This window comes from Phyllostomus hastatus, unplaced genomic scaffold (genome assembly GCF_019186645.2).
Source record: "Phyllostomus hastatus isolate PE091 unplaced genomic scaffold, TTU_PhHast_1.1 phas_scaffold_28, whole genome shotgun sequence".
NCBI classification, from domain to species: domain Eukaryota; kingdom Metazoa; phylum Chordata; class Mammalia; order Chiroptera; family Phyllostomidae; genus Phyllostomus; species Phyllostomus hastatus.
In genome coordinates, this window is record NW_025334022.1 from 10301187 (window position 1) to 10315740 (window position 14554).

General features: G+C 36.2%; 1 protein-coding gene across 1 annotated transcript in view; it reads right to left on the minus strand.

Moving 5' to 3' along the window:
* Nucleotides 1-14134, minus strand: part of NRK (Nik related kinase) — a 188481-nt gene extending 174347 nt beyond the window's left edge. The window contains 2 exon segments of the mRNA XM_045817461.1: nucleotides 6977-7042; nucleotides 14067-14134. Coding sequence (XP_045673417.1) covers nucleotides 6977-7042; nucleotides 14067-14123 — 123 coding nt within the window. The 5' untranslated portion in view covers nucleotides 14124-14134.
* Between the last annotated feature and the right edge of the window lie 420 nt (nucleotides 14135-14554).

Sequence of the window (14554 nt, forward strand, 5' to 3'; positions counted from 1 at the left end):
AATTATAATAGGGGATTTTAGCACCCGACTGTCAAAAATGAACAGATCTTCCAAACAAAACATCAAGAAAGATATTTTGGCAATGAACAATGCCCTAGATCAAATGGACTTAAGTGATATACAGAGAGAGCCTTTCATCCCAAAGAAGCAAAATATACATTCTTTTTAAATGCACATGGAACAGTTTCAAAGATAGACCACATGACAGCACACAAAACAAGCCTCAACAAATTCAACAAAATTGAAATCATATCAAGCATTTCCTCTGACCACAAGGGTCTGAAACTAGAAACCAACACCAAAGAAAAAATCCAAAATAAACAAAACCATGGAGATTGAATAGCACGTTATTAAACAATGAATGAGTCAAGAAAGAGATTAAGGAAGATATCAAAAAAATTCTGGAAACAAAGAAAAATGAACTCACAATAATCCAAAACTTATGGGACAAGGCAAAGGCAGTCCTGAGAGGGAAGTTCATAGCAATACAGGTCTACCTAACGAAGACAGAAACATTTTGAACAAACAACCTAACCCTGTGCCTACAAGAACTCGAGGAATAACAACAAAGACAGCCCAGAGCAAGTAGAAGGAAGGAAATAGTCAAGATCAGAGCACTATTAAATGACATAGAGACTAAAATAACAATTCTAAGGATCAATTAAGCCAAGAGCTGGTTCTTTGAAAAGATAAACAAAATCAGCAAGCCTTTAAGCAGGCTCATCAAGAAAAAAAGAACCCAAATAAACACAATAAAAAATGAAAAAGGACAGATTACAACTGATAACACAGAAATACAAAGGATTGTAAGAAATTACTATTAAGAACTGCATATCAAGAAATTTCAAAACCTAGGTGAAATGGACAAATTTCTAGAAAAAAAATTACCTTCCAAAACTCAATGAAGAAGTAGAAAGCTTGAAGAGACCAATAACAGCAGACCAAATTGAAGCAGTAATCAAAAAATTCCTGAAACTCAAAAGCCCTGGACCAAATGGTTTCACAGGAGAATTCTCTAGAACATTTAAGGAAAAGCTAACACCTATCCTTCACAGACTATTCTAAAAAATCCAAAATGGTGGAAGACTCCCATCTCTTTTTATGAAGCAAGCATCATCCTAATACCAAAACCACATAAAAACATAACAAAAAGAAAACTTCAGGCCAGTATTGCTGATGAATACAGACGCTAAAAGCCTCAAAAAATATTGGCAAAATGCATCCAACAATACATTAAAAAGATCATACCCCACGAACAAGTGGGATTCATCCCAGGGATACAAGGATGGTACAATATTTGGAAATCAATAAATGTAATACATCACATAAACAAAAGCAAAGACAAAAATCACATGATCATACCAATAGATGTGGAAAAAGCATTTGATAAGGTACACTCAGCAAAGTGGAAATAAAGGGAGCATTCTTCAACATAATAAAGGCCATATATGAGAAACCTACAGGCAACGTCATACTCAATGGGCAAAAACTAAAATCTTTACCACTAAGATCAGGAACAAGACACAGTTGTCCACTTTCATGACTTCTATTCAACATAGTATTGGAAGTTTTAACCACAGCAATCAGACAAGAAAAGGAAATAGAAGGCATCCCAATTGGAAAGGAGGAAACAAAACTGTCATTGTTTGTAGATGATATAATAGTGTACATAGAAAATCCTATAGACTCCACAAAAAAACTGCTTGACCTAATAAATGAATTTGGCAAAACATCAGGATACAAAGTCAATATCCAGAAATCAAAGGCATTTTTGTATACCAACAATGAAACATTAGAAACAGAAATCAGGAAAAAATCCCATTTGATATAGCAACAATAAAAATAAAGTACCTAGGAATAAACCTAACCAAAGAGGTAAAAGACCTGTACTCAGAAAACTATGCAACACTGAAGAAAGAAATTAAGGAAGACACAAACGAATGGAAGCATGTACCACGCTCATGGATTAGAAGAATTAACATCATCAAAATGTCCATACTACCCAAAGCAATTCATAGATTCAGTGCAATCCCTATTAAAGTACCAATGGAATATTTCACAGATATAGAACAAACAGTTCAAAAATTTATATGGAACCGTAAATGAGCCCAAATAGCTGCTGCAATTTTGAGAAAGAAGAGCAAAGTAGGAGGGATCACAATACCTGATACCAAACTGTATTACAAGGTCAGTGTAATCAAGACTGTGTGGTACTGGCATGAAAACAGACAGACAGACCAATGGAACAGAACAGAGAGCCCAGAAATAAAACCAAGACTCTACAGCCAATTAATTTTTGACAAAGGCGGCAGCAGCATAAAATGGAGTAAAAATAGCTTCTTCAAAAAATAGTGCCAAGAGAGCTGGACAACTAAGTGCAAAAAAGTGAAACTTGATCTCCAACATACACCATATGCAAAAATAAATTCAAGGTGGATAAAAGATTTAAATATGAGCTGTGACATCATTAAAGTCCTAGAGGTAAACATAGGCAGGGAAATCTTAGATATTTCATGCAGCAGCATTTTCATGATATGTTTCCTAAAGCTAGATGCATAAAGAAAGAATAAACAAATGGGATCTCATCAAGATAAAAAGCTTCTGCATGGCTAAAGGAAACAGTATTAAAGTAAAAAGAGAGCCAACCATGTGGGAAAACATATTTGCCAATGATACCACAGACAATGGTTTAATCTCCAAAATATTTAAAGAACTTACACGACTCCACTCTAAGACGACAAGCAACCCAATTAAAAAATGAGCAAAGGACTTGAACAGACACACAGAGGGTCTAGAGACACATGAAAAGATGCTCAGTATCACTAGCTATCAGAGAGATGCAAATTAAAACCACAACAAAATGCAACCTCATACCAGTCAGAATGGCCATCATAAACAAAGCAAGAAACAAGTGTTGGAGAGGTTGTGGAGAAAAGGGAAACCTAGTGCATTGTTGGTGGGATTGCAGACTGGTGCAGCCACTCTGGAAACCAGTATGGAATTTCCTCAGGAAACTAAAAATGGATCTGCATTTTTTACCCAACAATTCCACTGCTAGGATAATATGTTAAAAACCCTGAAACACCAATCCAAAAGAACCTATGCACTCTAATGTTCATAGCAGCACAATCTACAGTAGCCAAGTACTGAAAGCAACCTAGGGGCCATCAGTAAATGAGTGGATCAAAAACTATGGTACATTTACCCAATAGAATTCTGTGCAGCAGAAATAAAAAAGCTTCTACCCTTTCCAACAGCATGGATGGAACTGGAGGGCATTTTGCTAAGCAAAATAAGCCAGGCGGTGAAAGACAAATACCATATGATCTCACCTTTAACAAGAACCTAATCAACAAAACAAACAAACAAACAAACAAACAAACAAACAAAATATAACCAAAGACACTGAAATTGAGAACAGGCTGACAGTGACCAGAGAAAACAGGGGAGGGAATTTTAAGGGAAAGGGTGAAGGGTTTGCAGGGTCAAGTAAAAGGATACATAGACAACAAGAGGGGGGTGGCAACAGGAGGGAGGTGTGGAGGGCTGGGAGAGAAGGCAGAAAACTGTACTTGAACAACAATTAAAACTTTAAAAAATACAAAGGAGAAAACATAGAAAGGCAATAGTATGATATCTTTCAAGTTCTGAAAGAAAAAAGTTGTCAACCCAAAATTCCATATCCACTGTAAATATTTTTCAAAACTCAGGAGAAATTAGAACTTTTCACACAAGCAAAAGCAGAGAATTCATTACTAGGAGTCCTACACTATAAGAAACATTACAGAAAGTTATTCTGACTTAAGGAATATCACACCTAGGTAGAAACTTGAATCTACCCAAAGAAATGAAAATTCCAGAAATAGCTCGAATGATTATAAACACATTTTTCTTTCTTTTTAAAAAATATATTGATAAAATATATACTTATTGACCTGGAGGGGTTTTTTAAGATTTTTATTTATTTATTTTAGATAGAGGGGAAGCGAGGGAGAAAGAGAGGGAGAGAAACATCAATGTGTTGTCCCCTACTGGGGACCTGACGGGGTCAAAACCCAGTCATGTGCTCTGACCTGGAATCAAACCAGTGACCCTTTGGTTCAGAAGCCGGCACTCAGTCTACTGAGCCACCCCAGCCAAGGCTGGAGATGTTAAGTACACAATATAATATAAGTTAGAATATAAACTCTATTCCACAATTTTAAAAGTGATCATCTCTGGGCATAATATTGGTATTAATAAAATTACCTAATCTGAGGAATTTATTAGGTACAAATTCCTGAGTCCTCACACTCAGAGACCTCCATTCAGTATTCTCCACAATCCCCAGACCACACATCTCCCCAAGGTAATTGTTATACATAGCTTGGTTCTTAATTTTCTTTTTAGTTGCTTTAAATGGTAGTTGAACAAATAAAAATAGTAGTGTTGCATATAGGAAACAAAGTAGTACTATGGTATTATATCTTACATAAAAGCAAAACATATTAACAACCATAACCATAGTACACAAGCTGGCACACCATACATGGTAGTAGTAGAATATTATTTGAAGATTTGTACTGTGTAACTTAAGATGTATATTGAAAAATCTTCATTCTGGTGGTAGTTACATGACTGATTGTCTCCAAAGTAATAAAATTGTACACTTAAAGTGGTCAGTTTTACTGAATGCAAAATGCAGTTAAGTCCTCACTTAATTTTTTGATAGGTTCTCAACTTCTGAAGAAATTACATATAATGGAAACCAATTTTACATAGGTTAATTGATACAAACAAGAGTTAAGTTCCTATGGCATCTCATCAACATTATAAGGAAATGCCATTAATAAAACATCATTACTTGAGGACCTGCTGTATACCTCAATAAATCCAAGTTTCAAAAAATGAAATATGCACAACTCACCTTTTTACCCTCTTGATTTTTCTTGTTTTTATGGCATCACAGCTCTGATGATGACTGATGATGAGAAACCATCTTTTTTGTGCTACCTCACGTTATTTTTTCCTTTTACCTTTTATAAAGTGAAGTTTTTATTGTTAAGATATGGTGGAGTAGAGAGTTCCAAACCTTTGAATAAAAATAAGAATACACACACACACTCTTAAACACCCTCCCCCCAGGAATTACAGTACATAAAGATCCATGGAGATCATAAATGTGCCATAAATAAGAGGAATTTCTATGTGTAAGGTATAGGTAGTTATGCACAACATGGTAAAAATTCACCTAGATCACACAAATGTTAAATAATCATTCAGTCTGAAATGTAACTGAGGTAACATAAATATATCTTTCTATCCGTATCACATCACTGTATATAGCTCACGGGTTCCTTTAATAGGGAAGGATAAAATGGTTTGAAAAAACTTAGTCATGAATATTGGCCTTTTCTCTGTTGCCTATACTCAGCGAAGTTCTTTCTGCTTTTAGGACCTTTCCACAATTCTCTTTTCCCTACTAATCAAATTTCATTCTATAAGCACCTTTGCACAAATTTTAAGGATCACCACATCCCAACCTGGATAGACAAATTAGAAAAGAAACCCTTTCCAGGAAGTTGCAGTCTTTAAGAACTTTGTTTTTAGATTTTTAATTATTTATTCTTTAGAGAGGGAAGGGAGGGAGAAAGAGAGAAAGAGAAAAACATCAATGTGTGGTTGCTTGGAGTCATGGCCTGCAACCCAGGCATATACCCTGACTGGGAATCAAACCTGTGACACTTTGGTTCGCAGCCCGCGGTCAATCCACTGAGCTACGGCAACCAGGGTGGAAGTTGTAGTCTTAAAGTACAAGTCTTGGCAAGAGGAGAGCACCATTGTCTGAACTGGAAATGAGCCCCTTCTGGGGGACCTATTTTAGGATACCTCTACACAACCCTAATATAGAGAGTCTGTGGTCAGTCTACAGTAAGGATCAACCTAAGGACAGCCATATGTTTTTGAGGGGCAGGCCTGGAAAAGAGGAACACTGCATTTGTACAGAAACCAGACAAGATTGAGAAAATGTCTATTCCTCATATTAGAGAATGGGGGAAGGGCACCGGATTAAGGTAATAGGGCCACTAAAGCACCCCCAACTCCAAACCAGCCTCTAACCTGCCCTGCCTCTGCCCAGAATGCATCAAAGTCATCCTCCATACTAGGTTTTTGCTTAGATATTTCATATTTGGTCTCCTGGTATCAGTTTACCTAATATTTCCCCAAGGAGGCCCATGCTTATACTTCAATATAAAATAAGTTCTCCTGTTGTATGCTTTTATATCCCCAGGAATTTTCTTACAGAGAATGTATTACAATTGCAAATATATGGTTGTTTACTTTTGTGGTTACTTATATATGTGCTTTCCCCACCCACCCCACACATAATCACAATTAATCATTCACATATTTCTGTACCATAAGACCCAGAAGAACAGAGACCATCTGTTTTGTTCATTACTTTATCTCCAGAGACTAAAACAGTGCCTAGCACATACTGGGTGCTTAATGAATAATCACTAAATAAATGCAGAGGTTTTCTTTGTTAGATTCTTTGGCAAAACCTGTCACACACATGTGCACACTCATGTACACAGTTTGATATAGAATGTTATGGAAACTTTCCTTTTAGCAACATTCAGTTTAAAAGTTGAATATGAGTAATTAGAGTGGTATAGAAGTATAATATAAAACAAGTGATATTTTTATTTTGGTATATCTTATTTGAATTAGTTTCCTTTTCTATTGGTGATTTTATTAATTCTCTGTTAATAATTTTTACATCCTATATTTAGTTGGTTGGTTCACTATAGACTGCCAATCCATTCCTTTTGTAATAGTTGTCACAGATGTCACTGAGCTATCTTAATGTAATTCATCTCTCAAAGTTAAATGTAGTATTTTTGGCATCTGATTTGCAGTGTAGGGTTTTGACTTGCAGTCATTGCTATTATTAGAAAAGTGAGAATTTAATGCATAATCTATCTCCACTTACCAAATAGATTCTGCCATAAGTACCTAGGCCAATGGTTTTATCCAGTGAGAATTTTCCAGTTGGATCCTGAAAACATGTAGAACAAAAATTGTCAATTTTCTTGAAAAAAATAGGCAAGCATTCAACTATCTAGAGTGATATATCTAATCTGCCCTGCTTCCTTAGAATGGGAAGAACCTAAGTGTCATTGACCAAAAGAAGAGACATATCACTATTTCCCTGGACTAAATGTAGTCCTTTATTTAAATAAAAAAAAACAAAAGTAGTTGCATATTAATTACCATGAAACTGTAAAATGCATAGTTATGTGTAGTTGAGATATATGCATAACATAATTAGAGACAATATTAAAATAGAAATAAGTTCATTTACTTGCAATTAAAATATTCTTTTAATATCCATTTTTGGGGTGCTAACCAAACAGGCAGAAGGTTTAGGTTACAGCAATGATGAGTACATATTGGATTTATAAACCATATAGTTTATGCATATAATTATAATTCTCAAGAAATAATATCATCTCTAAATAAGAATAACAAAGCAAGATTATGGCACTAAAAGTTTATCACTTAAAAAACTAGGCCTAATTGGTATTGTTTGTTTTTAAATTAATCTTTGCATATCTTTTCATGTCACAAATTATCTGATCTTTTCTTTGTCTTAAGCCTAAATATGGTATCACAGAACACAAAGTATAACATATTTATGGGTAAATTCCAAAGGCTTCTATTCATACTTGAACATTGTTTCCTTACCTTAAAATATGGATATTTCTTTCTTGTTCACCACAAAACATTTTTCTGAAAAATTTTATCACTACTTAAACTTTTAGCTTAGCAGCTTATTTTGTTATTTTATCAAAACTTAGGTATGATTATGTGCAAGTTTATACACAAAGTTGTAGCAGTGCTGGCAAATTCTAGAAAATTCATGTGCATTATAAAAACCACATTTTGCACTGGCTGATGTGGCTCAGTGGATTGAATGTCAGCTTGTGAACCAAGGGGTCACTGGTTCAATTCCCATTCAGAATAGATCCCTGGATTGTGGCCTAGTCCCCAGTTGGGGGTGTTTGAAAGGCAAACACACATTGACGTTTCTCTTGCTCTCTCCCTCCCTCCCTTCCCCTTTCTCTAAATATAAATAAAATCTAAAAATGCATCATCAAAATCAATGTCACAATATGCACAGTATCATTGCAAATAAATAGTTCAGAAAATATACTCCCAGTGAAAATTCAAAAGTTACTTAAAATAATCATTTTGAGGATTCAAGAGAAGTAAAAATATGTTGTTATAGTGGGAGTAGTATCAAACATATCATTGTTTTTATAGCTCACTGAAGAATTCATGAAAAAAAGAGCCAGAGGAGTTTCTAAGTTTTAATTTGAATATTTTATTACTTTAGCATATTTCTCTGAAAGACATCAATGAGGAATTTATATTAGAAATTATTAATTCTGGAGAAAGAGCATCTGGCCAACTGTCAAAATAATCTAATATGCTAACTAATTCCTTTGGTAAATTATTCTTTGTTATAGCTAAGACTGCATTGTAGATGAACAAAATACAATACATTAGAGAATTACTGAATTATCTGAATTTTATTTCTAAATCTTCTGAATCTTTGAACATAAACACCTTAAATTTCTTTAATCCTTTTTCTATCCATCAATGATGTAAGTACCTTGCTCATAAATTTCAAATTCAGGTATCTAATTACTAAATAAATAGACCAAGAAAAAGCACAATAAAATACATATGGAATTTTTGATGGTCTTATTTTATCCATATTTATGTTGTATAGAGAATTTGTTCTGTTCACAAATAACCAAAATATTTTAATTCTCCTCATGCTCACATTTAATTTTTTAAAAGTTAAAAAAAATGTTTTGTTCTTTAAGGCAGTTCAGCATAGTTTTCATCTGTTTTAAGAGTATTTTTCATTGGTTTTATGAGGTGTTTTTCATCCCCCATCTTCACACTAGTATCTTTCAAGACTAAATTATTGTTAAACTGTGGTGGGGGGGAGAACTATGCTAATTACCATGGTAAGATTACTCACTTTCTTTTGTCAAATTTCACACTGAATTATAGTCAAAGAAAGTTTGTTCTGGGCTCCCAAGGAATGAAGCATTAAAAGGGAACTACTGTTTTTGGTCACTGTGAAATTAAAAAGTCTGTCTACATCAGGGGGGTCTGCACAATTATTTGGTCTTCTCCTCTGGTCTGCCACTCCAAGATAAGAAAACCAGAAGAGAAAAGATATTTATATCTATGACTGCTATATCAATTTGGAGATTATTTGGTGGTTTGCCATACTTTGGTGTTCCATTTGGTTTAAAAAAAAAGGATTCATAATCAAAGAAACCCCAATTTGTAAAAGTTTTTCTCAAAATAAATTACAATATTTTTGAAACATAAAATGTTGGGAAATACTTTATACTTTTTTTGTATTTTTCTATGTGTGTAAATTACCTGCTACAATTTATAAGTCCTAGACTGGTTGTCCCCCTGACACATAGTATTTTGGGGACTTGTTTCTGTCTTCTGAATTCAAGAAGAGGGGAAAAGGATAAGCACCTTGATGGATAATTTTATTAAGGGGAGGGTTGAGGGTAACAGGAAGAAACAGAGCCACTAGAAGGCAGTGTTTACTGATTGTGGAAAAGACTCAGACGCAGAGGCTGACTGACAACCAAATATGGCAGAAATTAAAAACAACAGGGAACTATTAAATGTTCAATATAGGAAGCAATAAATTTCAGATTTAGGGTAGTAATGAAACAGACCTAGGGAAAACATTCCAGTTGTCCAACAGCTACAGGAAAGAAAGATTGTATACAACCTAGAAGGAATGGCAGAGGCTTCCCTTCTTTTGTTTTAAATATTTAAAAAAATAACAATTTTATTAAAGTCTTTATGGAGAAAGAACCTGAAAATAGAAGATACAGTTACGCTGTAAGTTCCAGAGTGAGTTTCAGAAATAGTTGGAGGAATGGACTTCACAATTCAATTTGAAGATTTAGAGAAATAATCTCTTCTTCTAGACCAGTGTTTCTCAAACTGCAGACTATATAAACCCTTCCTACATGGGATCATCTAGGGAAATTTATTTAAAATACAGATTCCTGTCCCTGCCATGGAATTATGAAATTGGAATTTCTGAAGATGAGTTCTAAGATCCCCAGATGATTCTTGTACACTATTTTTGTGCATTAACACAAAACTCACTGTTCTAGAAAGTAGAAAAGAGTGAAAAAATAGATTGAAATACATTGTCATGCATGTGATGCTCTAGAATACGTGATGGAGGATATCCTGAATGTTTCAATCCTTGTGGACAAGAATGTAAAACTGCTTCAAAAATTTAAGTTTAGGGACTTTGTAAAGTGGGAATGTTCTCATGACTGAGTGTGGAAAACACATTTGGTCTGGGTGTTGGAAGACTGGGAGAGCTAGCATTTATATTTAAACATAAACCTAATGCAATTTAATTTTATTTTATTTTTTAAATTTTAATTGTTGTTCAAGTACAGTTTTCTGCCTTTTACTCCCATCCCAATTTAAATACAGTTTTGGAACCTGTGCTCTTTCAGATCACCTCTGTTGCTAGCGTCCTCCATGCCTGTTCATCCTGACTCCAACATAGATTAGGGCTACACATGGCTATGTCAAATACCAAGGCCACAGCCCTGAGGAATGTCATTACCATACTGGGCACAGAGGACAAAGATGACTATCATAATGAAGATTATGACAGATTTGGAGATAAATACTTTCCACTTACAAGGATTTAGTGATATAGGCATTGTGTGTGCATGTGTGTGTGTGCACACACAAAACTCCAGGTATTGCTGGCAAGCAAGGTGGAAAAAATACACACACACACACACACACACACAGATGTAAGTTGTTGCATTTTTTTCAAAAAGAAAACAGAAATCACAAATCTTTGTATTTTTTGTTTTGTTGCCTACAGGAAATATTTATTCAATAGCTAATCTGGAAAAAATTACAGCAACCCAATAAATAACAAACAAAAATGTAGTTGACTTGTCATTTCTGATTATTAACTTGGCTCTCTTTTGTCTCTAACTTTAGGGTATAATGCAAAAAATTATACAATTCCTTCACCCCTTTCCTGCTTCCCTAGGTTTCACTCTTGCTTACTATTTTAGGTTTTTAAAAATACCTACACAATAACAAAAATCCCCCCAAAACCTATCCACCACTTTCTTTAAATCCTAATTTGCACAGCAAGCCTGACCTCTCTCAAAGTTCTGGGTCCTCTTGTCATTTAGCTGGCCAGCCCTACAAAGGACATAATATATCAATCTTAAACCAGGCCCCTATATAATTATTCTATACTCTGCAAGACTTTTTTTCTCAACATGAAACTCTAAGGTCCGAATCACCCCTCATTGTCTGAAAGTTGCCAAATTTGTATAGTTGGTGTTAGCAGATGCCAAATTTCTGAGCTCCCTTTTGAGGAAACTTATGAAAAGGGTTCCCTTCACATGCAGGTTTCTTTGCTTTCTGTATCATCTTTACTTGGGAGCAAGTCTAGTCAGAATATGAAAATTCTGTTCAGAAAGGAAACTACCAATTTAGTTCTACATATTCATGTATGCACTAGGTATGTGCAGTATGGAAAAATATTTAATCATTTAACATTCTGTGACTTTATTTTATGAAGCTTCATCAATAACCACAATGCCTTTGAAAAATCCTATTTTCTCAAAATGCAAACTTCCAAGGAGCTGACTTAGATGTCGTTTGACCTCTTCATTTACTTCTACTTCTTTAGAGACTCAAGAAATAAGTCAAATGCAAAGAAACTCCAAATCACTAAATATAATACCCCAGTGATCAAAGTGGCAGCAAATCATTCACATCCTTAAAAATGTGACATTTAAAAAATTGTAAAGGGGGTCTTACTTTTCTGCTAAATTACTTAGGGTTAGAGCTGGATGTTTGGGAAGGGGATAGTATAAGTTGTTAAGATGAAGACCTTCACAATGAGATATAAAATTACTCCTGTACAATAAAAATTAAGAAATTGTTAGAAGTTAAGGACTTTATGAGACTTTCATGAGGTCTGTAAAATAAGGATAAGCATCAATGCTTGGTTTTGTGTCTTATTCCTACTCCTACATTAAAAACCAACCTTGTCTTTCTCCCCTCCACACCACCATAACCCCCAGAAAACTAATATCCCACTGAACTACACTGTAAAGTTTGCAGCCTTTCTCCTTATCTTCTCTTCTCTCATCAAGTTCTTACATCCCTGGGCCATGACTGGTAAGTTAGTCTGGGCCATTTCCCCCCATTTTGACAATAAAACATTTTCTTCTTTCCTTGGGTTTACAAATTCCTGCTCTATCATTTCTATGAGGTCCTTCCATTCCCCTCTCTAGGCAAGTTTAGAAGAGTTTGTTTCAGTTTGCCCATGTGTGGTTTCACATATTTGCCCTATTTTGCTTTTTTCCTATTTCTCCCATCATACACAGATAATATTGGAGGAGGCTAACATTACATTCATTGTTTTAACACTTTTATTTGGGAGCAAGTCTAGTCAGAATATGAAAATTCTGTTCAGAAAGGAAACTACCAATTTAGTTCTACATATTCATGTATGCACTAGGTATGTGCAGTATGGAAAAATATTTAATCATTTAACATTCTGTGACTTTATTTTATGAAGCTTCATCAATAACCACAATGCCAATATTTGTAATTCAGCATGCTTATTTAAAGGCTAAGAACAATTTGCTAAAATGTTATACATGTGCATTACGTCGTCCTGCTCCATAACATTCTAGTGTAAAATTATTTAGGTGAGGCTTGGATAGTGCCTTGTTTTTGAGGGACAGGCATCTGTCATCATCAAAAAGACAATCTTTAAATGCCAGATATGAATAAAATAAAGGCACTGCATCTTTGAAAAATCCTATAACCTCAAGATTAATATTTAGTTTTTCCCAAAGCAAGATCATTACAGTCCATGCATGCTTATTTCCTTTCAGAGTGTCCAGGGGCCCTTTGCATTCAAGAGAGGGTTCAAGTGAAATAAATGCCAATATAAAAAAAGGGATTTGGTCTGGATCCAGTATCTGCCAGAAACCAGATGCCAATGGAATAAATGGTGCTGCTAAAATAATTAGTTTAGTAATAACAATGGCAATAATAGCTCATCAATCACAACTTTGGAAGAAAGCTGAGCATTCAGAAAAAGGAGAATCCACAAATGAAAACCATGAAAATGGGTTAAATCTGGTGAGCTAGTGAGAGAAACATTTGTTTTTAAATTGGTGTGCAGAATTAAGTTATTTGAGTAGGGTTGAGGTTTTTTTTGCTTCCACAATACTAAATCTGCAACAGTGCTCTGGCAGAATAAGGCTTTAGAAAAGTGTTCTTGGAAAGCCAGACAAGTGAAACTCCAATGCTTTAATTTTCTAGCCTGCTGCCACCTACAAAGTAAAGGTCATTACTCTCTGCTAGGCATCTCTGCTGCAAAAAAAAAAAAAAGAAAAATAAAAGAGGGAATGAAGGGAGGGAGGAAGGGAGGAAGGGAGGGAGGGAGGAAGGGAGGAAGGGAGGAAGGGAGGAAGGAAGGGAGGAAGGAAGGAAGGAAGGAGGGAGGGAAGGAGGGAGGGAAGGAAGGAGGGAAGGAAGGAAGGAAAAGAGAGAGAAATAAAAGAAAACGATGACGGGGTATGGGTGAGAGGAGAGGACTACTTTGAGGAAGCCATGCTTCATCGCCCTCTCTGGCCTCTCCTGGAGCCCAGCTAGGACAGGTACAGGAGCGCCACTGGACAAAACCGGCCACATTTAGAAAATATCCCGCTGTTTAGGGCCTGCATAAGCATAACCTAGTCTCCCTCCTCCACCTTCCCCCGACCCTTTGCCTTTCCTTCAGTTTGCAGCAGCCGGGGAGTCCAGGGGGTGCCTTTTCCACAAGCTTGCTCTCAACCCGCGGTTCCGTTGAAGTTCTAGCCTAGTCTAGCTTTTGGACATCTGTAGCCTCCCGGGGTGCCCAGAACCCAAAGAAGAGAGCACTTTATGGGCCATGAGTTTCTTCTACTCACCGGCAAGTGGCCCAAATCCGTGATCGACTTGTCCCTCCAACCCCGAAGTCCCGCCATGGCTTCAACTTGAATGGGAGTGGGAGACTGATTTAGGTACACTCCGTGTGTCTGACGTTGGGGCACTTAAGAAGTTGAAGGGGTGGGGGGCGGAAGAATGGAGGACGAGGATTTGTGGCGTGGGAGATAGAGGAAGAAAAACTGTAGGGAAAAGAGCTAAGAGTGGAAGAAGCAAGAGTTTGAGATGTGGGAAGGCAAGGCTAAGGTGAGAGAATGGCCTGAGATTCTGTCTCCGAGACCAAGAAGCTAGAGGGACCAAGAAGCTAGAAGGGCACTCCGCTGGCAAAAGCGCATTGTCTGCCTGGGCAGAGCAGGTAAATTTCAGGGTGGGGAGAGGGGCGGTGCAAGGAGGTGGAGGCCACCCCCAGGAGCAGCTCGAAGGGGATTGGTGCAGCGTCACAGTCGTGGGCAGCCCTGCAACAGGGAGGAGG